Source organism: Bos grunniens, chromosome 28, assembly GCF_055505025.1.
Source record: "Bos grunniens cultivar Pamir isolate PY7600 chromosome 28, Bosgru_T2T1.0, whole genome shotgun sequence".
NCBI lineage: Eukaryota > Metazoa > Chordata > Mammalia > Artiodactyla > Bovidae > Bos > Bos grunniens.
This window is the reverse complement of record NC_141192.1, coordinates 30,379,533-30,405,715: the sequence shown is the minus strand read 5'-3', so window position 1 is coordinate 30,405,715 and position 26,183 is coordinate 30,379,533. Positions and strand designations below refer to the sequence as shown.

The 26,183-nt window shown below is 42.1% G+C and overlaps 1 protein-coding gene across 50 annotated transcripts in view; it reads right to left on the bottom strand.

The window, feature by feature from the left end:
* Positions 1-26,183, bottom strand: part of ANK3 (ankyrin 3) — a 759,198-nt gene that overhangs the window by 109,375 nt on the left and 623,640 nt on the right. For 28 of the 50 annotated variants that reach the window (XM_086382377.1, XM_086382411.1, XM_086382392.1 and 25 more), the window contains 2 exons: positions 7,607-7,730; positions 2,730-2,832 (listed from right to left, as the gene is read on the bottom strand). In XM_086382377.1, coding sequence (XP_086238503.1) covers positions 2,730-2,832; positions 7,607-7,730 — 227 coding nt within the window. Of the gene's footprint in view, positions 1-2,729; positions 2,833-7,606; positions 7,731-15,208; positions 15,263-26,183 lie in introns of all 50 variants that reach the window. The other 22 variants (XM_086382383.1, XM_086382396.1, XM_086382371.1 and 19 more) reach the window with 3 other exon arrangements.

Sequence of the window (26,183 nt, the reverse complement as noted above, 5' to 3'; positions counted from 1 at the left end):
TGATTAAGTAGATCTTGGTAGTAGTTAGCAGGTAGTGGTGTGAGAACCCTCAGAAGCCTGTTTGTAGGCTTGTAGCATTGCAAACATTTGCATTCTCCTTAAGGCTTACAGGCAGAAACTGATAACTATGGTGGTAAAAGGGGTGGTCATGGTGGTGGAGGTGATGGTGGTGGGGATGGGGTCATGGTGGTGGAGGTGATGGTGGTGGGGATGGGGTCATGGTGGTGGAGGTGATGGTGGTGGGGATGGGGTCATGGGGGTGGAGGTGATGGTGGTGGGGATGGGGTCATGGGGGTAGTGGAGGCGATGGTGGTGGGGATGAGGTCATGGGGGTGGAGGTGATGATGGTGGGGATGAGGTCATGGGGGTGAAGGTGATGGTGGTGAGGATGAGGTCATGGGGGTGAAGGTGATGGTGGTGAGGATGGGGTCATGGAGTGGAGGTTTTGGTGGTGGGGATGGGTCATGGGGGTGGTGGAGGGGATGGTGGTGGGGATGGGGTCATGGGGGTGGTGGAGGGGATGGTGGCAGTAATGGGGTCGTGGTGGTGGTGGTGGTGGTGGTGATGATGGTGAACTCATGGTGATGATGGTGGTGGTGGCCTCCATTTCAGGCCCTTGCCCCTAAACAAGTATATATTCAGAAACATAAACCATAATTAGGTTCAGTGGAGGATCTGCTATTCCATGATAGAACTAGGATATTTGTTATACAACAGCAAAGTGTTCAAGGACTCTCCTTTCACTTGAAACTTTGTAAGTTCTGTGGGTTCTCTTAGAGCGTAGAGAATTTCAGCTATTTCTATACTCAGAAGTGTTATCAATATATCCACTAATATTTCATTTCAATTGGGAACATAAAGAGATCAGAATCACCCAACTAGGAGAATGACCACAGCCAACCAAGCATAAAGTTCTTCAGAAAACCACAGCCTAGGCTACACTTTACACCTAAGAGCTTAGCTTCATTATTTGAGATAAGTGCCTTCTTTGGTGCTAACACCCACTTAAATTATGGCATGCACCTATAATCATTCTACAAATGGTGTTTTGTTTGACCGAACACTGAATAGCCATTGTAGTCATCTTTGTAAGGCCTGCTTGATAAGAATGTTCTAGAGAGTATAAAAGTGTTAAAATATGTACTGTGGGGGCTTCCCTGCTGGCTCAGTGGTAAAGATTCTGCCTGCCAGTGCAGGAGACACAAGTTTGATCCTTGAGCCAGGAAGATCCCGGAGCATGCTGTGAGCAGCCAAGAACCACAACTACTGAAGCCCACGCATCCTGGAGCCTATGGTCCTCAACAAGAGGAGTCACCGTAACGAGAAGCCTATGCATGGCAACTAGAGATTAGCCCCCACTCACTGCAACCAGAGCGAAGCCCACACATCAACGATGACCCAGCACAACCAAAAAGAAAGAAAGAAAGAAAGAACTTTAAAAAAAAGCTTTAAAAAATATGTACTGTGGTCCTTGTGAAGTGCCATGTACATCTGTGTTTCTGGAAGTCGGCATCTCCAGACAGGTGGGACCACCCCCTGCCAATGTGTGGCTACCTAACTTGGTGATGATAAATGTCTATTACTTATTCATCTGTCCCAATTAACCTTTATTATGTAGTGAATCAGTAAGTCCAGCATAATTTCACCATGTCATTGTTTAACTATTATAGGCCACCTTCAAACTTAGTTTTATGGTCCTAACAGTTTCATCCATTACCAGCCCCTGAGTGCACATTTAAAACCAGGTATTATGTGTATCTAGACTAATGATCCATCCTGAGCCCATAGGCAGCAAGATTCTGTTACTAGGACTTCCTACAATAAACCAGTATCTATTGAGCCACAGTTATTGGAAAGAAGACATTGCATAAATACCAAATTAACCAAACAAAGATTCTAGCAGAAAGCAAAATACTAGCACATCTTGAGAAAGCCCATCCCAGGCAGCTTTGGAGCTAATGGGCCAAAAACATGACCAATCTAATCTATGACTTGCTAAAAACAATTTCAGCAAATCCAACACCCATACACTGTAGAGCAGAATCAAGCATTCGTGTGGATAATGTCAGCAACTTTAGCTACCAGTTATCATTGGCTCAGACGGTAAAGCGTCTGTCTACAATGCAGGAGACCCAGGTTCAATCCCTGGGTTGGGAAGATCCCCTGGAGAAGGAAATGGCAATCCACTCCAATACTATTGCCTGGAAAATTCCATGGACAGGAGAGCCTGGTAGGCTACAGTCCATGGGGTTGCAAAGAGTCAGACACGACTGAGCGACTTCACTTTCACTATTATTAACTCTCCTTTTTTAAAAAACTGAAAGACTTGACTAAGAAATGAGATAGGTATACATGCCTTTCCTAGGACTTCTTTAAATTCCTCTCTGTGGGATCTGAGAGACTGATCTGCAGAAGAGGGGGATATTTCGATTTATGGTACAACTGATTTTTTTTTCTTTCTTTTTTTTGGCCACACACTGTGGCACGTGTGATCCTGGTTCCCCAACCAGGGATTGAACCTGTGCCCCCTGCAGTGGAAGTGTGGAGCCTCAACCACTGGACCGCCAGGGAAATCCCTGACTTTGTCTTTAACTGGCAGTATAGGAAGACTTACAAAGGCAAAATCAAACTTGCAGAAATAGAGTTTCTGTCATGCGACAAAGAGTGTGATTCAATCATAAAAAAATGAAAGCTTAACAACGAAAGAAAGTTTGAGAAAGAACACATACCTGCTCTTTGGATGGCACCAGTAGCTCCTCAATCATCATGCTGTCCCGGGCGTAGGAGCTTCGGTTCAAGGTGTAAGACCTATCCGAGCTGAAGGAGCGGAGGCTGTTGTAGTTACAGTTAACCATTCAAGAGGGGGAGATGATGATGAGATGGGTAAAAGAACATTAATGCATGCAACTTTCGGAACAGGCAAGATGGCTCAAAATATCAACCAAAATTGCTCTTGAAAAGACATGGTCAAAAATGAACTTCCTTATACTTGAGGACATTTCTTAAGCTTAGATAACCTCATGATCAGGTTTTGTTTAAAATTAGGCTGTCTGGTATTCAGTCTGTGAGAAGATGAAACATAGGAAGACTTTGGATGTTTCTATGTGAGAGTTGAACCAACACGACAATTCAGAAGAACCAGATGACTCTAGGTAATTTGATAGCTGGAGAGATTTTTTCTTTGTTAAAATCTTCTTTGAGAGTCTCCTCTCTTTCTGGTCCGCATTCATCTGTCTCACACTATTTAATGGAATTACGTTGCTATAAATGCATCTGTTAATCAGAATTTGGGAACTATACGCAGGTTTAACCTACTGAGAGCTCTGGTTTGCAATTGCTTCTCATGGAAAACATGAAGAAACAAGAAGTGTTATCCCGACATGATCTTTTTTGCCATCTTTCTGGCTGTGAAAAATTCAAATTCCATACACGATTATCTTGCCTTTTCTTACTGAACTCTTTTTAGCTTTGCTTCTTCTGCTCTTCTCCTTCCTAGTCCTTCTCAATATTCTATGCAGTCTCTGAACTTCCCAGAGTGCAGGACCCCTGATGTCCTAAAGTGCCACTCACCACCTTGACCTCTAAACTCATAACAAGAAGGCTTGGGGGATGGGAAAAATGGGTGAGGGTGGTCCAAAGGTATAAACTTCCAGTTATAAAATGAGTAAGACCTGAGGACTTACTGTACAGCATGCTGACTATAGTTTATAATACTGTTTCAGATATTTGCAAGTTGCTAAGTGAGACCTTAAAATCTGTTAGCCTAAAAAGAACAAGTGTAACTATGTGTGGTGATGGGTGTTAACTAGACCTGTTATGGTGCTTGTTTTGCAATATATACAAATGTGGAACCACTATGTTATGTACCTGAAATTAATATAATGTTTATTTGTCAGTTATATTTTGATTAAAAAAAAAAAGAAATCAATAGAGTAAGGGATCCTAGTAACTCTACATATATCCACGTATCTACATATATCTACATAATATCCAGGCAGACTGGGGTGGCAGCTCATATAAGCACTGACAGAACCCTGGTGATCCTTCAAGAACACAGAGCATGGAGTCTTGTGAGAAGCTGCTTCAAGGCCCCTTGCCTCCCTACCAGGTAGGTGGTCATGAGGTGGCTTCTCATTGGCTCCTGTTTTGAAAGCGGTCTGAGGCTTTCTGTCTCATCATCCTTGGAAGACAGCTGCAGAATACGAGAGTGCTGAGCCGGCCTTCTGGAATGGGCTCCTCAGCAATGGGGAAGCTCACAGCTAATGTGGTAGACATACAGCCCCTTTGGTTTCGGTGTCATCTTTCCTGGTGTGGAGGACAAGGACCACGGCAAGTCGGCCCCGCCTAGGGAGTAGTAAAGTGTCTGATCCAAACATGGCTGCTTGAATCTTTACCGGCAACACTGGTCAGACTTTGGCCTCAGCCCTGCTTTGTCTGTGCTTGTCAGAGAAAAGAGCAAAGGAGACATACCTAAGAAATGATTCTGTGCTTGCACAATATTCTGTGCAAGCACAGAATACTGAAGGCATATATGGATATATTTTGGATGCACTACAGACTATCCCAAAGCGGATATCTTTATATCAAGATACAGAGGCCCCTGAATGACAGGCTTTATTGCAAGTGTCTACACAAATGACTCGGTATGTGCTCCTAGGATGAGAGCCTCACTTTCTCTAAGACAGACATCATTCTACAGAGTCATTATTAAGTGTTTTGAGCAGATACTTACTAAGTGACTCTTATGGGCAGGACACAATATTAGAAATTGGATATAAAAGGAAAAAAAGAAAGTGAGCATTATCCTTGCATAGAGCTTACTTAGTAAGCCACGTGTCTCTGACCTCTTACATAGTCGGGCCTCCAGTGCCCAATCATGACCCATCACTTTTCCCCCCCCTGTTTTTATTGCAAACTTTTGTTGTTATTCCTGTTTCTAACCCCATGTCTCCTCTCAGATGCAATAAAAGCTTCATAAAAGCAGGAATTGTCTTTCTACTTTCTAACTCAACACTATCCAACAGAACTTTCTTTTCCAACAGAGTGACGGACATGTACTCAATCTGCACTGATCAATACAGATATTAATTTCTCTAAATTATGGTTCCCATGGTAGATAATAATATTGGTGGTACATGAGATGGTTTTACTGTACATGTGAACAAATACTTAAAAGTTTTTTTTAATGTTTACACATTAATTTTAAGTTTAGTCCTTAAACATATCTAAGATGTATTGATTAAAAAAAAAATCATCTTTCTTTCAACTACTGTAGGAGTGTGAATGAAAGATCAGAGCCTAGAATTGGGAGCCATCAGTGGAAACATCTAAAGATGTCTTCATTTGACAATTCCTACTCCTGACCAACTTACATTAGGCAGATGGAGAGCCCGTTAAAGGCATCAAGCTTCAGCGTGAATCCTAACACATAGAAGTGCTTTCAGCTACTTAAATGATAGATTATTTGCATGAGGGTCTGGAAAGCATTACACTGTTTTTCACTGAGGTCAACGATATTATTTTTAGCCATCGGTATACCCTAAGTGTTAAGCAGAGGAAGTGTTAGAAAAACACATGCCTCAGAATTCTGAAGTTTATGTGCCTAGCACACTTCAAAGATAACAGCACTCAGCAAACAAACAGTCCTCCCAGTCAAGACTCTGCCTATAAACCCAGGGCGATCTCTCCAGTTACTTCATGCACTACACAACTTTTATGCTAAGGGAAATAAATTCCTCATGTATTCAGTCAACTTTGCATAAGTAACATTATTTATTACACATTTAGCTACTTGCTTATTTTCTCAAATCGCAAAACTGATTTTCTAAAGCTGAGCAGAGAAATAAAAAAAGAAGCAGCACATGGCAGCATAGCACAGCACAGCACAATGCCGAGAAAACAAAGACGAGAAAATGAGCTGGGAAAGGCGGAGAAACACCATCAAAGCGTCATATCTTCTTACCTGATCTTGGGACTATTTTTAAGTATTTTTAGAAAAAACAGGAGAAGTAGAAAGCAAAAAAAAAATCAGACAGGAAAAAAGAAAAAAAAATGTTATGGTTGGATGAGTTACACATTTAATGTATTCCTTTTTAAATGTTACACTCAGAATATTATACTGGGTAATACTCTAACAGTACTTTAAAAAACACATCAGCTTTAGAGATTTTTTTAAATTTGCCTCTGAGCATAACATCAGTTGCCAATGTCAAAAAATGAGTTACATATAATAGCAACAAAGAGGAATGGTGCAATCCAGACTAGAAGTATGAAAGCCTCACAACTGTCTTGTGGAAAGTTTATAAGAGACAATATTCTGGTTTCATCTCTCACTGGAGGTCAGCTGCTACAATCCCCTACACGCAAATGACTGAGTCATGAAATGTAGCTTCTATGTATTATCTGAGGAAGCGAATCAGCTAGTTACTGGATTACTAAAGCTATTAAGTCTCTAAACAGAAGTTTTCCTTAAGGTCCTTTAAGATTCTGCATATTTTCAGCTGTAACTTGTTGTTATCTGTGATTAACTGAGATATGACATGTTTCTAGAAACTCATTTTCCTCTTGTCATTAATGACACCTGCTGCAATAAGCTTTTAAAGCCTTCTATAAATATATGTATAAAGTCAAAAGTTGATTAAGTTACATGAGGTTTCAAATTCTATTAAGAAAAAAAAAAAAAGACTGACTCAAAGAAAAATCAATTCTGAGTCTAAACTATCCGTATCAACGACACTGAGAATAAACTCCCAGGTTTACTTTGTGGGAAGTGCCATTTACTATCAGACAACGAAACTTTTTACAACAAACTTTTAAACTATAGGAAAATGTCCCCAGGGCTCTAACTCAGAAGGTTTAATTATTAGCTTAAAAATAACTTGACTGTCAGCACACATGCTGTTAATTCAACCAGGGAAAAGAAGTCTCCAAATTCTGGACAAGGTCCTGTTCCTTTCAACCAGGTCAGGCTGGAGCCAAGGTTTTCCATGTACTAAAGCTTTATGCTTCAGTTTTCAGCCCTGAATTTGCCACCATTCCTGCCTCTGACTTTTGATCAAGTCACCGTTTCACCTTTAACATGTCCCTTGTAAACAAACGGCAGAGCTTTCGAAGAGATCCTCACACAGTTGCTAGACAATTCCAATAAGCAATATGTATTTTTTCCCAAGAATCCACTCTTTTAAGAAAAGTCACAATCATAAATTGTTCCTTCAGTCATGAAAAGAGTATAGTGAACAATCAACACAAATATTTCTTACTTATGGGAAAATGGGATTTTTCTTTCACTATGGAACAAAACTTATTTTTAAAACATGTGACCCAGATTGGTTTTCCTCACTCTGTCAGTGCACTCTTTTGCTACATTATGCTTGAAGCATGACTGCCAGGTAGGGAAAAACAGAACAAACAATTAACACGTTCACTCACATAAAATTAAAGACTGAAAACCACAAAAGAAAATAGCAGAGCATGTGTACGTTTCACCAAATTCACATCCTTACCCCGAGGGCACTTTTGGGGATAATGTGAAAAATGAAAATGGTTTCAGTTTATGACATCATGGTTGTTTTAAATTAACTGTGAGTAAAGAGCAACAGTGAAATACCTGGCAGAACGGGCCCCCAGACTAAAGCCCATGTAGCCCTCTGCAGGCAGAGAATCATCGCCCAGTTCCTTAAGGTCTTGTGGCCCAAGATACTTGTCCGTGTCGCCTGTCATTGCATCTTCACCTGCGGATGTACAAAGCAAGCCCGAATCAGAAGCTTCCTTTCTGAAAATGTGTCTGTTTGGGGAGAAAACTGCTCCTCCGGTCATTAGCTAATCATCCATTTTCTCATGTTTATTTCCCCCCATCCCCTGGATAATATTTGTAACTGCCCTTTAGAAAGAGAAAGTATAGGTAGAGGTTAGTTCATCATTTCAAGAGTGGATTTAAGCAGCAGAAAGAGCTCCTGGCACTAGGTACCAATTTTTAAACATTTCCATATCTCCTTGTCCCCGCCTCAAGCCCTAGCCGACTAGAAAGGTTCATGTCTTGTGTCAGCTCGAGTTTTCCTGGCCCGACCATGATGAGGGCAGTTTGTTTGAATGGACCTGGATTGCAAAATAAGAGGCATCTCTTCATCCCTGTTCTGGAAATTTTATGTGGGAAGAGAACCAACTTTATTTTAAATGGTTTTCTCACAACCAGGATTTCAGTTTGGGGTTATGTAAATAACTGGCAAGTGATTTAATTTGAATTAGAACTGCTCAACTGGGGAACCTTGAAACACATCCACATTGAACTGTTTCGAAATCTATCAAATGAACAGCTCAGGACAGCTGCCCGGGTGCTTGAACCCTGCTCAGAAAGTGGCTCTACCCTCAACAGAGATCAAATCGGGGCTTCAACAGCTGGAAAGAAGCAAACTGTTCTCGAACCATCTATACAGAGTAAGTGCATAGAATATTTTTGCTAGCTACACAGGCATAACATGATCTCACGCGGAAAAAAAAAACACATTCCAGGAGTGACCGGGCAGGTTTTCCAGATGCCTTTTGCCCTCTGGGACATTTCCCATCCTTTACAAAATGTAGCATGGGCTGTGGAAAAGTTCCTTCCACAAATAGGCAAACTCTTTTCTCCTTTTTATGACTCGACTCTCGTTCTACTGGATACAAGCCTGGCTGGCTGAACAGGATTTCAAAGGCGTGTTATGTTTTCTGTTTTCTCAAAGGTAAGCGATTTCACCACTCCAGCTCTATTTTCCAATCCTTCATTCAGCATCGTTTATAATTTCCATTCATTTAAACTCAGGAAACCACAAGAGCTCAGCTTTTAAACTACCAATCAAGTCTAAAAATACATCATCAGCTACCGTTTTTGCAAGTGTAAAAACTAAACAGATCAGCTTTCTACAGCTACCCAGAACCAAGAGATTATTTTAAGTTACTTTACAGCTGGGCTATTCGCACACTTACTGTGGAGGAAACAGAAACAGCACACACTAAGTACAATTTAAAGAAAGATCTTACTCTGTGTTAAAGCCATTTCCACCAGGCTGGGCTGCTCAAATGTTTTCCTGATGTTTCCAGGAATTCCTGAGACAGTGATTTAGAATCTACCTCCAGATCAGCCCCCAAAAAACCAATCCCTGGGTTGGATCCACGGTCTTCACCACCACCTCCGAGTTCCTCTCAGCATCTTCGTCTCCTCGCCGGCAAGTGAAGAATTACACATCTTTTCCTATTCATCAGTGTTAACAGACTTTCAGCTTTTCAGATGAAAAAAAAAAAAAAAAAAAATCCCCCCAAATCTGGCCACATTTCATTGAGATCAAGATCCTTTTTGATCACTCCGAAGACATCCTTTTAAAACTCCTTCTGATTGGATTAACAACTCCTCTGGCAAGCCTCTAGCAGAACCGAATGGTGACATAAATGCGAGCCCCAGACTTATTTGTATGTAAATATGAGGACTGCTCCAGTGTAGACTTTCGGTAATTTGATACCAGTGCCCGGTGCCTAATCCGGGTAGCTGAGACAGCCTGAAATCTAGGGAGAGCCAGCAAGCGAGCCACTGCACTTAATGGGGAGGCGACTCTTCTCCAACCTGAAGAGAGAAACGGCCAAAGCAGGTAGAGAGGAAAAACAGGAGAAGAAAACAAAGAAGTGGCCCCGGCAGGGAGTGGCAGAGAGCTCCAGGCAAACTTTATAACTTTTTGTTCTCAGCTGGAAACACCAGGAGCCTGGGTTATTTATGGTCCCTGTCAGGTGGAAGGAGGGGAAAAAAAGAGAGAGAGAGAGGGGGAGGGAGGGCCTGCCCTCGGGTTGAGGTTGGGAAACTGTGGGGCAGAGAGAAGCAGCAAGAGCTCTCCAAGCAGTGCTGGAGAAAGCACTCATCACTGCTGTTTCTCTCTCGAGTGGGAGGAAAGGAGAAGTGAGACAAGCAGGGGAAATGGAGTGGAGGCTCTGTTTTATCTCCTGCACCAACTCTTTCATCTCTCTGATGGGATCAAAGTCACTAACTGGTCCTCCTTCCCTGAGGAGTCCCTGGAGAAGGCGAGAGGCGGAGGGAGCTTGGGTTGGCTGGGGAGGTCTTGGCTGCAAGGGGCTAGAGGCAGCTGAGAAGGAGCCTCTGTCACTGCATTGTTCCACTGTTCTCCTCTCTCTGGGCCTCCTGGCCTCCCTTCCCAGCTGCTCCACCCTGTTTCTGTTGGCAGTGGAGGGAAAAACTAGTGGGACTTCTGCATCTGCCATCTGGGCACTCGGGAGAGGCAATTTCAATTGCTTTCTCTCAGAACAGCTGAACAATCAGGCTAGAAAGGGCAAAAAGGTTTCGACATTGTCTTGGAGGAAGTAGGTGTGCAGCATCTTTTCATATTTTGCATCTATCTCTTGCACGGTTACCTAAATATGCAGAAGCATGAATCTGTAGAACTGATGAGGTGGGGAACAGATTTGCTGTTCCTGGATCAATGCATAAATAATGACTCATCTAATATTCAGACGATATGACACCTGGCGTTTGAATTCGATCCTCCCGGCTGTAATCAACATTGTAAATACCCAGAATGAGAAGGGAAGCCATTTATAATGCCTGATACATATTGAAAAATATCTCCCTCCCCAATAGTAATATAAACATAATAAAAAGAATCATTTCCAACTCTGACGAATGGAAGAGGAAGTCATGGTTAAAATGGAGAAAATGTCTGAACTTTAACCTGTTTGCCACAGACGCACTTAAAATCCAACATACTAGGACCTCCCTGACAGTCAAGTGGTTAAGGCTCTGTGCTTCCAAGGCAGAGGGCACAATTTCGATCCCTGGTGAGGAAACTCAGATCTCACATGCCACACGGTACGGCCAGAAAACGAAACAAACAAACAGCCCCCACCCCCAAACTACTCAGCAAAGTCTGATTCAACGGTGGTCACTCATTCAAGCTTCCTAACAAGGACTGCAAGAAAAGTTTCCTTCTTCGTGACTTCTTGACCAACTTCTCTCTGGCCACCCCTCCACACTCATCCTGCCCTTCTGTTACACAGAATTCTTTCAGTCCCTAGAATTTCTGGACGTCTTTAGACTTTGAGCCACTACCTAGGGTGTCTTCCTTTGATGGAACCTTCACCCTGCATTCTTCACCTGAGTAATTTCTCCAGCCTTTGATTCTGGGCTGCCGTCTATGGGGTCGCACAGAGTTGGACACAACTGAAGCGACTTAGCAGCAGCAGCAGAACCTTCTCATCCTCCACTCACCCTCTGGAGTGTCTCTCATGTGGGTTTCCCATATCAGAGTGTGTTGGCAGGAACAACGTCTGCTTGGTTTCTCCCGTGGGAGAGTAAGAACACACGTTGTCCCGGGCTTGCCATATTGTAAGTGCTCCATCAATATTTTTGGAATTCATGATTGCTTTTATTAAATAGCTTGATGATTTTGCTTTTTTCCCCCATCTACATGCCACAGCAGCTTTGTACTCTTCTGGCATGCCAAGCTTGGTGACTGGGATACAGTAAAATTTCAGTAAGTTTCTATCCTTTTTTACATCTCCTTCTTAGGCCTCAGAAATGCTCAGTATGAAGCCTACAGAAGCCCAGTGTTGGGATGGGGATGGGAGCTGTCAGTACATTTGGCCAATGACTAAAGTGGTCTTATGAATATCAAGTAACCGTAATTAAGTAGTTATGCAGTCACCATTTTCGAATGGTGAAAATATTTCTTAAAAGGCACGGAATTTAGAAATAAAGGTGTTATTTTAATGCAGTTTAGTGTAGTAGGAATACTGTTGACTCTTGAGTCATACTTTCAAACTCTACTGAACCTTGGATATCAATGCTGCCTCTGTCCTAAGACCTCTTGGGGGGATTCAGTGAAATAACGCACAAAGAAAGGTGTAGTCAGCACTAACTGTTACTATTGTTCAGTAACATCTGCTTTCTTTAGTGCCCAAACATATGAACGCATGAACTCATATAATTAATATTTAAAATGCTAAGACTGATACTAGTCAGTTCAAAATCCCAACATAGCACCAAGTATCCCAACTTTTCACTGCCTGACACAGAGCCTGGTTCATCACAGGTACTCAAGAAATACCTGTTGATTGAATGAATGGATGAATAACATTAATACAACTCTCATTTTAATAAACAAAATATTCCATAATTATTGTATAGTAAAATACACGACTATACCAAAGGTTAGAAAGGAATAGATGAACTGTGTTGAGTGTCTGGTTAACTACTCTAATCCAAAAATATTTTATCAGTAGCAGCTTCTGACCAACAGGTACAAATGCATATAAGCCAACAAAAGCAATTCTATGAACAAACAATACTCATACAATATCAGATATATTTAGTTAAAATAAACATTACCAAACTCCATAAATTTTAGCTTACTAAGTACTTCTGTGGGGCTTCCCTCATAGCTCAGTCAGTAAAGAATTTGCTTGCAATGCAGAAGACCCGGGTTTGATTCCTGGGTTTGGAAGTTCCCCTGGAGAAGGAAATGGCAATCCACTCCAGTATTCTTGTCTGGAGAATCTCATGAAAAGAGGAGCCTGGCAGGCTACAGTCCATGGGGTCGCAAGAGTCGGACATGACTTAGTGACTAAGCCACCACCACCAAGTACTTGTGTGGGTTTATGTTTCCTAGAAGCATCTGGTGCAATGGCACAACCGTTGTGTTGAAGGTAAGTCTGACTATTTTCTGGCAAAGAGGGTGTGGTAGCTCGTGTCTAAAGATGCCCTCTCTACCCCATGCAGTGAACCAAGTTTCTGGTATCCATGCCTTGTATACTGCACTTGTTGACATTTGAGCTGGTTTGATTTTTGAACAGTAAAATGCAGAGGAAGTGATTTTACATGACTCTGAACTTTGAGTTCAGAGACACCTTGCAGTTTCTGCCTGAGTCTCTTTGGAGCGCTTGTTTCAAAGGGGAGGAGTCAATCCCAAGGCAAGAAATTTGAGTACCAAGAGGCCACCTCTTGTAAAGGTGTAAAGAAAGTCAAGGTAGCCCTATGGAGAGAGATGCCAGTCAGTTCTCAGCTGTCCCGGCCATCCCAGTTGAGGTGACAGACCCTTGAATGATGCTGCCACATGGAACATCCCATCAAGTTACCCTCAGCTGCTATCTCACTGCAAACTTCTGAAAGATCTTAAGAACCCAGCTAAGCCTCGTTAACTCACACAACCATGAGAGATGATGATACTAAATTAAACCACTGAGTTTAAGGTAATAAGTAGTGGGAACAGAGGCGGATGAGAAATGACAAGTTGCAGGAGTAAGGCAAAGCGGTCACACGCTGGTTGCCTAACGCACCGCTGGTCAGAGTGAGCTCCGCAGTGGGGTATGTGATTAGTACAGACAAAGTTTGAGAAGAGCACATGGGCAAGCGCCACCCAAGGAAGCCTCGCCTGTTTGGAAGGGACTTTTTGCACGCGCGCTCAGTTGTGTCTGACTCTTTGAGACCCCTTGAACAGTAGCCCGCCATGTTCCTCTGTCCGTGGGATCTCCCAGGCAAGAATACCGGAGGGGGTTGCCACTTCCTCCTCCAAGGGATCTTCCAGCCCATGTCTCTGGCATCTCCTGCACTGGCAGGGGGATTCTTTACCACTAAGCCACCTGGGAATCCCAGAAGGGACTTTATGCCTTTCAAAATTACAAGCCCTGATGTTCCTATGTTAATCCATTTTTGACAATAAAATATCAGAGGCAGGAAAATGTTTAAAGGAGAATACAAAACACCCCAAATCTACCTCAGAGGCATTTCAGTTCCATTCCCCAGGTACCCCTCCTCCTAGTCCTTCTTCCACGACAAGGTGAAGAGAAGAGGCTTCCTATACTACAGTCAACCTTTCAAAGATCCATACACCCAGTCTGCCAGGAAATGATACAAAATATAATCAGGGACAAAGGGGAAAAAGAATATATTAAATGGTTATCACGACTGTGGTCGGTCACATTCCCTTTCAGAATTCAGCTCATTGGTCCAGGATCGGTACATGGGGGAACAAACTTAACACAACTTCCTTGCAATCTTTCATTATGCCCACTAATACTTTTTTATGCTAAATAAATGAAACAGTCCTTGGCTTAATATGTAAATGTTTTCAAGCCCTAGGAGTTCTTTTCTTCTCTCTTCCCCCCTTTTTGTTCCTTCTAATCTTTTCCCCCTTTTTGTCCCTTCTAATCTTTACATCTTAATCTTTTCCAAGTATAATTCTCTTAAGACTGTCATTGAGGAATACTTTTGTTACTTTTCCAGGGGTTAAAGTTGTTTTCCTATCTGGTTGGGGACTAGAATCACAAAAAATGTTCCTTACGGTAACTATATCAAATTGTATTGTCAGAAACTTTGCTTATAAGTGTTTAATCCCTCTGATGTGAAATGCAGACTCTCCCCAAGGAATGTACTTTATAACATTAAAAAGCTGAAAATAATGGTACAAAATACCTCCAAATGAAATAATAGTAGACAAACCTCCAAATTACATGGGATTTTTTTTTTAAAGCTGGATTAAAAAGAAGAGGAAGACAGTCTCTATGCTCTAGTGATTTTTAAAAAGAGGTTGATTACTTCATAGAAGTCAGTCTTATCATCAATCTGATAATGATCAGAATTGAGAGGGCAAATTTATTGTGCTTGTTCTGAAAAAAGGTGATTTTTTTTGATCATCAGATAGCAAAGAGAGGAAATGGATACTACTAGAAAATAAATCCTCTAGCCATTTCTAGTTTACATTATAGAACAGTAGAATGAGATCACATCATTATAATCAACACCTGTATTTATTGAGCATTTACTCTGTTCTAGGCACTGTTTGGTGCTTTACAAGTATAATTCTCACCACAACCGTAGAGAATAGAATTGCTATCTCCATTTCAGGATAAAGAAAACCCAGGTCACAGTGGTAGAATAAATAGCTTGAGATCACTTAGAACATGGGGAATATTGGATTTAAAATCAGTTGGTTTGACTCCAGAGTCCTGCTTTTAACTACTGCCAAATTCTGTGCTACTGAACAAATACAACGAGAAATCGGTAAATGAAATGTCAGCTCTGTGAAGGCAGGGGTTTTCCTCTGTTTCGTTCAATATCAGTGCCCAAGAACAATGCCTGGCACATAGTAGGTGCTCAATAAATGTCTGTGATGAAAGCTCAGTGATTCCCCTTGGAGAAAGGAACTCTATTACTGGAGTAAGAAGCGGGGAGACTTACTTTTCACGGTAAACTCTTGTACCTTGGGAATTTTATACCACGTACATCTATCACCTATTCAAAAAATGAATAAAATTAACAAAACAAAACACAATACAGGGAGTGCAGATAAGCCATATAGGTTGTGTATTCCGTACACTGGAAAAGGTATTTGACATATGTCAGTCTGCCAGGTAGACATTAAGACGTGTATGTGCACCAGCAAGTATCCAGCAAACACAGAAAGGAAACGATATAACATTTAACTGGCTTGCTTCTTGAAAGAGATGGAAGAGAAGAAATCAAACAACAAGGCAGGAAGAAGGGGATGCTCATTATTAGCATGGTACTTCTGGTTGCTTCCCAATGTTCTAAAGCGGTGGGTCTAACCTGGGGGGTGCTCTCGAATCACCTGAAAACTTGCATTTCTGACAAGTTCCCAAGTGAATCTGATGCTGCTGGTCTGGGGAACACACTTTGAGAATCACTGATCTAAAGGATCCTAATAAATAAATGCCAGCGATGTAACGGCAGTACTGATCATAGAGCATTTAATGTCTGTTTTTCTATTACTAGCATAATTAAAATATCAGCTTCAGCAAGTGAATTCAAGGAATGAGTGCAGTGTTTCTCAAATTTCAAGGGATACATTTTATCAAGTGTGGTATTTCTCAAATACATGGAACCCTGTGAAAATGCAGATGCTGATTCCATAGGTCTGGCACAGGCCCTGAGATTCTGCATGAACAAGCCCCCAGGCGACCTGCACCCCACTCTGAGTGGTGAGACAGTGGAACGCTGGGCAAGGGCCTATGTTAGGAGTAAAGCCAACTATGCCTTTGAGGCATTTAGTCTCTAGTAATGGAGATAAGGCCAAGAAAAAAACAAGGATACAAATCCTGTACTCCTCTTGCTGGTTTACAAAGATTGACTGCTTTACATGTCCTACACACTGTGCTCCAATGTCTCACTTAATCCTCAACCCTATGAAGCAGGTACTATTGTTTCCAGTTTATAGATGAAAAAACAGATTCAGAGTTACTATTCAAAACTCACACATTTAATTAGTGGTGGAATCTGGATTAGAACCCACAAGGTCAGGTTGCAAAGCCCAGGTACTTCTCCACTGCACCACCAGGAGAGAAGATGTGTGAAAGGCATTACAAATGCCTTTGTGCTATTACAAATGCCTTCCTCTGTGCTATTACAGGAGCACAGAGGAAGACGGTAGCACACTGGACTGTAGATCTGGTAGATGCTGAATGGAGGGTGTGTGAGTAAAGGCAGGAAGAGAAGGGCAGAAGCAGGAAGTGGGCTATCCCAGGCCACAGGATATGCCTAGTGGGACAGAATGCTGGGGACCGACAGCAGCTGGCTTTACTAAAGTCACAGGCAACTGAGTTGTAGGAAATGGGTTGGTTGGGTTAGATTTTTAGGGTCCTTGAAATTGATTATAGACTACCAATTGTCATCCAAGTGACAAGCAACATAAACTCATCAGTGGGTGACAATGCAATGTCAACCCCCATTGCTTTGTTGTTGCTGTTTTAAACTGAAGCCCTAAATGCTCCAAGCTCTCCCTCTTCCTCTAGTATGCTCCCGGCCTAATTCTAATCCTATAGCAGGAAGAATACAGACAGTCGTATCCATCTGATAAAAAAAAAAAAAAAAAAAAAGAGGGACTGCCATTTATCGAGCTCCTATTTTATGTTCATCACTGCTTTAAATGTTTTATGGATATGTTACTTCTTTTCATCTTTCCAGAAATTCCACAGTATTATTAACCCCTTCAGAGACAAATAAAAACAGGTAAGACACAGCCCATTTTATGCTTTTGAAGATTCAAATAAGGGGCATAAATACCCAGGTAATTTTAAAGAGAAAATCTTTTCCATCCATTCAAAACCTTATAATAGGATGTCCACCTCCCCTAATGTTTAGACAGTACATTTTCATCATGAAGGATCCAAATGACTCTGTTTGATCACGGTTTTCCCTCAACCTCCCAATATTTGCATTCTCAAAAAGCAGAGAAGCTGGAGTACGAAGGAAGAGGAATATGATAATATGAGGACACTGATCCAAGACGCTTCCATAAGCCTCTATCCTTCTCCATCAAAGGGAAGACAGACTGAAAATCACAATCACAGAAAACTAACCAACCTAATCACATGGACCACAGCCTTGCCTAACTCAACGAAACTATGAGTCATGCCATGGAGCGCCACCCAAGGTGGATGGGTCATGGTGGAGAGTTCTGACAAAATGTGGTCCACTGAAGAAGGGAATGGCAAACCACTTAAGTGTTCTTGCCTTAAGAACACCATGAACAGTATGAAAAGGCAAAAAGATAGGGCACTGAAAGATGAACTCCCCAGGTTGGTAGGTGCCCAATATGCTGCTGGAGATCAGTGGAGAAATAACTCCAGAAAGAATGAAGGGATGGAGCCAAAGCAAAAACAATACCCAGTTGTGGATGTGACTGGTGATAGAAGCAAGGTCCGATGCTGTAAATAGCAATATTGCATAGGAACCTGGAATGTCAGGTCCATGAATCAAGGCAAATTGGAAGTGGTCAAACAGGAGATGGCAAGAGTGAATGTCAGCATTTTAGGAATCAGCAAATTAAAATGGACTGGAATGGATGAATTTAACTCAGATGACCATTATATCTACTACTGTGGGCAAGAATCCCTCAGAAGAAATGGAGTAGCCATCATAGTCAACAAAAGAGTCTGAAATGCAGTACTGGGATGCAATCTCAAAAATGACACAATGATCTCTGTTCGTTTCCAAGACAAACCATTCAATATCAGGGTAATCCTAGTCTGTGCCCTGACCAGTAATGCTAAAGAAGCTGAAGTTGAACAGTTCTATGAAGACCTACAAGACCTTCTAGAACTAACACCCAGAAAAGACGTTCTTTTCATTATGGGGGACTGGAATGCAAAAGTAGGAAGTCAAGAAATGTCAGGAGTAACAAGCAAATTTGGCCTTGTAGTACAGAATGAAGCAGGGCAAAGGCTAATGGAGTTCTGCCAAGAGAACACACTGGTCATAACAAACACCCTCTTCCAACAACACAAGAGACGACTCTACACATGGACATCACCAGACGGTCAACACCAAAATCAGACTGATATATTCTTTGCAGCCAAAGATGGAAAAGCTCTATACAGTCAGGAAAAACAAGACCAGGAGCTGACTGTGGCTCAGACCATGAACTCCTTATTGCTAAATTCAGACTTAAATTGAAGAAAGTAGGGAAACCACTAGACCATTCAAGTATGACCTAAATCAAATCCCTAATGATTATACAGTGGAAGTGAGAAATAGATTTAAGGGACTAAATCTGATAGACAGAGTATCTGAAGAACTATGGACAGAGGTTCTTGACATTGTAGAGGAGACAGGGAGCAAGACCATCCCCAAGAAAAAGAAATGTGAAAAGGCAAAATGGCTATCTGGGGAGGCCTTACAAATAGCTCTGAAAAGAAGAAGAGAAGCAAAAAGCAAAGGAGAAAAGGAAAGATATACCCATTTGAATGCAGAGTTCCAAAGAACAGCAAGGAGAGATAAGAAAGCCTTCCTCGGTGATCAGTGCAAAGAAATAGAGGAAAACAACAGAATGGGAAAGCCTAGAGATCTCTTCAAGAAAATTAGAGATACCAAGGGAACATATGCAAAGATGGGCTTGATAAAGGACAGAAATGGTATGGACCTAACAGAAGCAGAAGATATTAAGAAGAGGTGGTAAGAATACACAGAAGAACTGGACAAAAAAGATCTTCACAAACAAGATAATCACGATGGTATGATCACTCATCTAGAGCCAGACATTCTGGAATGAGAAGTCAAGTGGGCCTTAGGAAGCATCACTATGAACAAAGCTAGTGGAGGTGATGGAATTCCAGTTGAGCTATTTCAAATCCTAAAAGTTAATGCTGTGAATGTGCTGCACTCAATATGCCAGCAAATTTGGAAAACTCAGCAGTGGCCACAGGACAGGAAAAGGTCAGCTTTTACTCCAATCCCTAAGAAAGGCAATGCCAAAGAATGCTCAAATTACCACACAACTGCACTCATCTCACATGCTAGTAAAGTAATGCTCAAAATTCTCCAAGCCAGGCTTCAACAGTACATGAACCATGAACTTTCAGATGTTCAAGTTGCATTTAGAAAAGGCAGAGGAACCAGAGATCAAATTACTAACATCCATTGCATCATCAAAAAAGCAAGAGAGTTCCAGAAAAACATCTACTTCAGTTTTATTGACTATGTCAAAGCCTTTGACTGTGTGGATCACAACAAACTGTTGAAGATTCTGAAAGAGAGGGGAATACCAGACTACCTGACCTGCCTCTTGAGAAATCTGTATGCAGGTTAAGAAGCAACAGTTAGAACTGGACATGGAACAGCAGACTGGTTCCAAACAGGAAAAGGAGTAAGTCAAGGTTGTATATTGTCACTGTGCTTATTTAACTCATGTGCAGAGTACATCATGAGATACACTGGGCTGGATGAACCACAAGCTGGAATCAATATTGCAGGGAGAAATATCAATAACCTCAGATATGCAAATGACACCACCCTTATGTTAGAAAGTGAAGAAGAACTTAAGAGCCTCTTGATGAAAGTGGAAGAGGAGAGTGAATAAGTTGGCTTAAAGCTCAACATTCAGAAAATAGATCATGGCACCCAGCCCCATCACTTCATGGCAAACAGGTGGAGAAACAGTGGAAACAGTGGCAGACCTTATTTTCTTGGGCTCCAAAATCACAGCACATGGTGACTGCAGCCATGAAATTAAAAGACGCTTACTCCTTGGGAGAGAAGTTATGACCAACCTAGACAGCATATTAAAAAGCAGAGATGTTACTTTGCCAAGAAAGGTCCATCCATAGCCAAGGCTATGGTTTTTCCAGTAGTCATGTATGGATGTGAGAGTTGGACTATAAAGAAAGCTGAGCGCCAAAGAATTGATGCTTTTGAACTGTGGTGTTGGAGAAGACTATTGATAGTCCCTTGGACTGCAAGGATATAAGCAGTCCATCCTAAAGGAAATCAGTCCTGAATATTCATTTGAAAGACTATGTTGAAGCTGAAACTCCAATACTTTGGCCTCCTAATGCAAAGAGCTGACTCATCGGAAAAGACCCTGATGCTGGGAAAGATTGAAGGTAGGAGGAGAAGGGGACGACAGAGGATGTGATGGTTGGATGGCATCAGTGACTCAATGGACATGAGTTTGAGTAAACTCCAGGAGTTGGTGATGGACAGGGAGGCCTGGTGTGCTGCAGTCCATGGGATTGCAAAGAGTTAGTCACAACTGAGCGAATGAATTGAACTGAACTGAACTGATCCACTCAAAGTGAAGTGAAAATCACTCAGTCATGTCTGACTCTTTGCGATCCCATGGACTCTTCAGTCCATGGAATTCTCCAGGCCAGAAATCTGGAGTAGGTAGCTGTTCCCTTCAAACTCTAGTTCTAAAAGTCTAATTCTGAGACTCACATAATAAATAAGTGGAAAGTTAGATTTCAGATCAGTGTGCATCTCATCTTTCATTTTGCAGTCTGGAGGAAGAGCTTGTATTAAGCAAGGATTCCTGTGCATTTCCTTCTCAAAAGGCGTGAGATCAATGGGGCAAGTTCAGACTCTGTTAGATGAGCCAGGGTGACATGGGCGGTCTTAAGAAGCGTGTGTTATTTTATTTTATTTTTTGTTTCATCTCCTGATTTATTAACTAGTCATAGGCCCCATCAGTGACAGAGGCAGTCTTACTCTTGTAACAGTAGTTTTAAAAGTATGATTTTAACCCAGCTATAGACATTAACATGCTGCTGCTGCTAAGTCGCATCAGTCGTTTCCGACTCTGTGCGACCCCATAGATGGCACCCAACAGGCTCCTCCATCCCTGGGATTCTGCAGGCAAGAATACTGGAGTGGGTTGCCATTTCCTTCTCTGCGTGTGTCATTTTAAAGGATGAGTGTACCTCTCACGGGAGGGCCACCTGCTACCTTTTTCTTTCTTTCCCTAACTCCAGGTGCTGGTAAGATCCTGACTTCATACCTGGCCACAAAGGAACTGGGCTTAATGGCAAAGTTTGCACATCTCTTAAGCAATGACAAGAACAGGTCGTGTCATGGCACAAAAAAATGACTTTTCTATTCAGGCTGATTTTTTTTAAGTACAAAGTCAGTGTGACTCTCTGCTCTTACACATTATTCTGTTCTTTGTGGCTAGATGTACCTCTTTCTAAAAACTATTGCAGTTTACTATTCCTTAATCCAAGTGAGATACAGTTTCCAAAGTAAGGACCCATGACTCAGTGTTGGACGCCTGCCAGATGGAGCAATGAAAAACATCCCCTGTGATCTTGGTTGGGTTAATAAACAAACCCATCCCAGAAAGGAAAAAGAATTCTGTGTCCTTCCTGTGAAGATCTAGAAAAAGACAATGCTGGGGCAGACACTATAATTTTTTCCTATTTTTATCAATACTCCTTAAGCCTAGTCCAGAAATTACTGTCAGTCACCTGAGGATGATGAGATGTTACAATGACTTGGGTCAAATGGAGACTAAAGAATAGAGACAGGATGCAGGTAGAGAGGAGTACAGGGTTACACTGATCTTATTAGCTAACATCTAATGCCACTTTTAAATAAGACCAGACAATGACTAGCTGCAAAGTAATACTGTGAAATCAGACACTAAAATGGTTCTTACTTATGGAGAAATTACATTGCTAAATTCAAGGTGGCTGTGTCATGCCAGTAAGTCCCTTCTGTTCGTTCTTTCTTAGCAATAAGTTTAGATTCAGCCCCACATCCAGACCTCATTGATCTTGGCTCTTCATTATGTATGTATATAAGAACTGTGTGTGCAAAGCACCAGAAGATGACCACTACCCTCAGGTATAAAGCAGTATAAGCATCATGTCTACTTGTGGGCTTGAATCTGGTCTCTCCTTCTCTGACACCTAAACCGCTTTTCACTGTGCAGAGCAGCAAACACCAGTTATTGATCTGTGTTCTATCTCCGACCTCTACCTAAAAGGTGTATACATACAAGGGAAAGACAGCCTGCGGTCAGTTCTCAGTCTCAGTGTGCTTCTGGCCCCGGTGCTTGGACCACCTCTTGCCATGTGTAACATCTTCCTGTTATCCAACCCCCTCCTTCCCGGCCCTCTGCCACCACGCTGCCATTCCCTGGCCAAGCATTCTCCGTGCTGACTTTCCCCTGTCACCCTCCACTTCTGGTTCTCTCTGTAGTAAGAGTCCAATTTGGGGGATGGGGGCAGAGGTGGTCACATGAGGACCCACTTTCCCATGAAGAAGCTCAGACTTCCCAGGTAGATGAGCAGAGACTAAAAGAAGTGGGAGTGGGAAGGAATCATATTCAAAATTACAACTTGTTTTGAGTGAATGAAAAGACCACCTATTGTACTTAATCAATAAACATTCTAATTCCCTGTCAGCTCTTAACTGACCCCTGTTCCCATTCATGCCATAGACTGCTCCGGCTGCGCATCTGTCATAGCTTTTAGGGGGGAAAAAAAAAACTATATGAGAACTACTTATTCTGGGTCTGTATCCATATTATGAACATGGCAGCTGCTGTGGTCATCAGGGATTCCCAAATTGCCTGTGCTCATCTAACTGGACCGTCCCAGGGAAGTTTCTCCATGGACGCATCCACTAGAGCTCACTCTTCTGGTTTTCTCCCTCTGTTGTTCACCACTACCTCTGGCATTCCTCTTCCTCTCAAATATCAGTGTGCCCAGAGTTTTCCATTCCTGCCTGTGCCCTGTCCTGGGATCCTCAGCCAGGTCAGTGCCCAGCTCCCCTGCCTCATGCTGAAGTCTTCTGTGAGCTCTTCCGGTCTCTGATGCTTTGACCCTGAACTTAGAACACTTCTTTCCAGTCCCCTCCCTTCTCCTCAACCCCCAAACTTCTGCTTGTTCACATTCTGTCTGTTCCATAAAATTCATCCTTCTTGAGGCCTCCAGTCATCTCCCCTTCTTTTGAATTTTCTTGTTATTTTCATATATTCTCTTACAGCATCTCACTGAAAGTGAAAAAAAAACCTAAATTCAAATTACAGTTTCATTGGCTATGTGAACCTGAACAAGTATTTTGAACCCCTTTAGGCTCGGATTCCTCAATGCAAGTGAGGGCTAATAAAACTTAAGATTAGGGCTTTGAATTAGGACTAAATGTAAACTAGGAGTAAGAATAGTTCCAAAACGGCTCTCAACTACTTTGAGAAGATTAAGTAAGATAAAGTGCCTTGTAACTAACATTCATGGAGATGTCTGGGTTAACCTTTATCAGTTCAGTTCAGTCGCATCCGACTTTTTGTGATCCCATGGACTGCAGCACGCCAGGCCTCCCTGTCCATCAACAACTCCCAGAGCTTACTCAAACTCATGCCCATTGAATCGGTGATGTCATCCAACCATTTCATCCTCTGTCTTCCCCTTCTCCCGCCTTTAATCGTTCCCGGCATCAGGGTCTTTTCAAATGTTAGTTCTTCACATCACGTGGCCAAAGTACTGGAGTTTCAGCTTCAGCATTAGTCTTTCCAAAGAATATTCAGGACTGATTTCCTTTACGATGGACTGGTTGGATCTCCTTGCAGTCCAAGGGACTCTCAAAGAGTCTTTTCCAATACCAAAGTTCAAAAGCATCAATTCTTTGGTGCTCAGCTTTCTTTATAGTTCAAATCTCACATCCATACATGACCACTGGAAAAACCATAGCTTTGACTAGATGGGCCTTGTTGGAAAAGTAATGTCTCTGCTTTTTAATATGCTGTCTAGGTTGGTTATAACTTTCCTTCTAAGGAGCAAGCATCTTTTAAAAATTTCATGGCTGTAGTCACCATCTGCAGTGATTTTGGAGCCCCCCAAAATAAAGTCTGTCACTGTTTCCACTGTTTCTCCACCTATTTGCCATGAAGTGATGGGACTGGATGCCATGATCTTAGTTTTCTGACTGTTGAATTTTAAGCCAAGTTTTTCACTCTCCTCTTTCACTTTCATCAAGAGGCTCTTTAGCTCTTCTTTGCTCTCTGCCATAAGAGTGGTGTCATCTGCATATCTGAGGTTATTGATATTTCTCTTGGCAATCTTGATTCCAGTTTCTGCTTCATCCAGCCCAGGATTTCTCATGATGTACTCAGCATATAAGTTAAATAAGCAGGGTGACAATATACAGCCTTGACTTACTCCTTTCCCAATTTGGAACCAGTCTGTTGTTCCATGTCCAGTTCTAACTGTTGCTTCCTGACCTGCGTACAGACTTCTCAGGAGGCAGGTCAGGTGGTCTGGTATTCCCATCTCTTTCAAAATTTTCCACAGTTTGTTGTGGTCCACACAGTCAAAGGCTTTGGTATAGTCAATAAAGCAGAAGTAGATGTTTTTATGGAACTCTTTTGCTTTTTTGATGATCCATTGGATGTTGGCAATTTGATCTCTGGTTCCTCTGCCTTTTCTAAATGCATCTTGAACATCTGGAAGTTCACAGTTCACGTACTGTCGAAGCCTGGCTTGGAGAATTTTGAGCATTACTTTGCTAGCGTGTGAGATGAGTGCAATTGTGCAGTAGTTTGAGCATTCCTTGGCATTGTCTTTCTTTGGGACTGGAATAAAAACTGACCTTTTCCTGTCCTGTGACCACTGCTGAGTTTTCCAAATTTGCTGGCATATTGAGTACAGCACATTCACAGCATCATCTTTTAGGATTTGAAATAGCTCTCTGTGCTAACCTTTATGGTGAAGTGAAGTCACTCAGTCGTATCCGACTCTTTGTGACCCCATGGACTGTAGCCTACCAGGCTTCTCTTTCCAGGCAAGACTACTGGAGTGGGTTGTCATTTCCTTTTCCAGGGGATCTTCCCGACCCAGGGATGGAACCCAGGTCTCCTGCATTGTAGACAGATGCTTTTACCCTCTGAGCCACCAGAGAAGCCCATTATCTCATTTACAACCTACAATAATCCAATTGTTTTAGGACGCTTATCTAAATGACCTGGATGTTAGAGGTTAGAATCTGGGATTCCACTATAAGCCCCTGCACTGATTTGTGTGACCTTGACCAAGGTCTTTAACCTTGCTGGAACTTATTTTCACATCTATAAAATGGGGATACCAATGGCTCTAAATTAGAGGGTCACTGTGAGGCTTAAACAACATAGTACATGAAGTGTATGGTGCTTAATGCCTAGAACATAGAAAGGGCTCAATAAATGGTAAGTACCTTGTGTGTGTCATTGGGAGCTTTCATTTATATCGACTCCTAGGTGGGGACGAGGTGGGGTGGAGAAGGACAGAGACGCAGGTAAATGTGTGGCAGCAGCCCCCTGCGTGAGGACTCCTGTGTATGTGTCCTAAGTGCTCGGATAGTGATACAGACAGCTCTGCTTCCATGGCGAGAACAGCCTACTTTGGAAGAACATAAAATTAACCCCAAGTTGGCAAATGACAGTCTGGGCAAAATCCAGTCCCCTGCCTGTTTTTGTAAATCAAGTTTTATTGGCCACATCCCTGCTCATTTGTTCTGTTAGCTATTGGGGCTACCATGGCAGAGTTGAACAGTTAGGACACAGACCATGCGGCCTGAAAAATTGAAAATATTAACTGTTGGCCCTTGCCAGAAAAAGCTTGCTTTTCTGAAATTGATGACTAATATATTGAGAGGAGTATTAGGAAGAAATCAAAAAGTGTGATTGTGAGAATGCAAAAGAGGAACCAGGGGTAATATTTACACAGGATTCACTGACCACGGAAAGGCTGTGAGTTTTACTCTAAGTACATTGTAAAACCTTGGGAAGTTTTTATTTTACTGTTGTATTTGTACTAGTTTGAGGGTGTATGTGTATTATTTAGAAGATGTGGCTACTTTTATTTTGAAATACAGCAACTGGACAAATGAGTACACGACATGCAACATACATTTGAACAGACTGTTATAAAATAAACACCACAGAGGT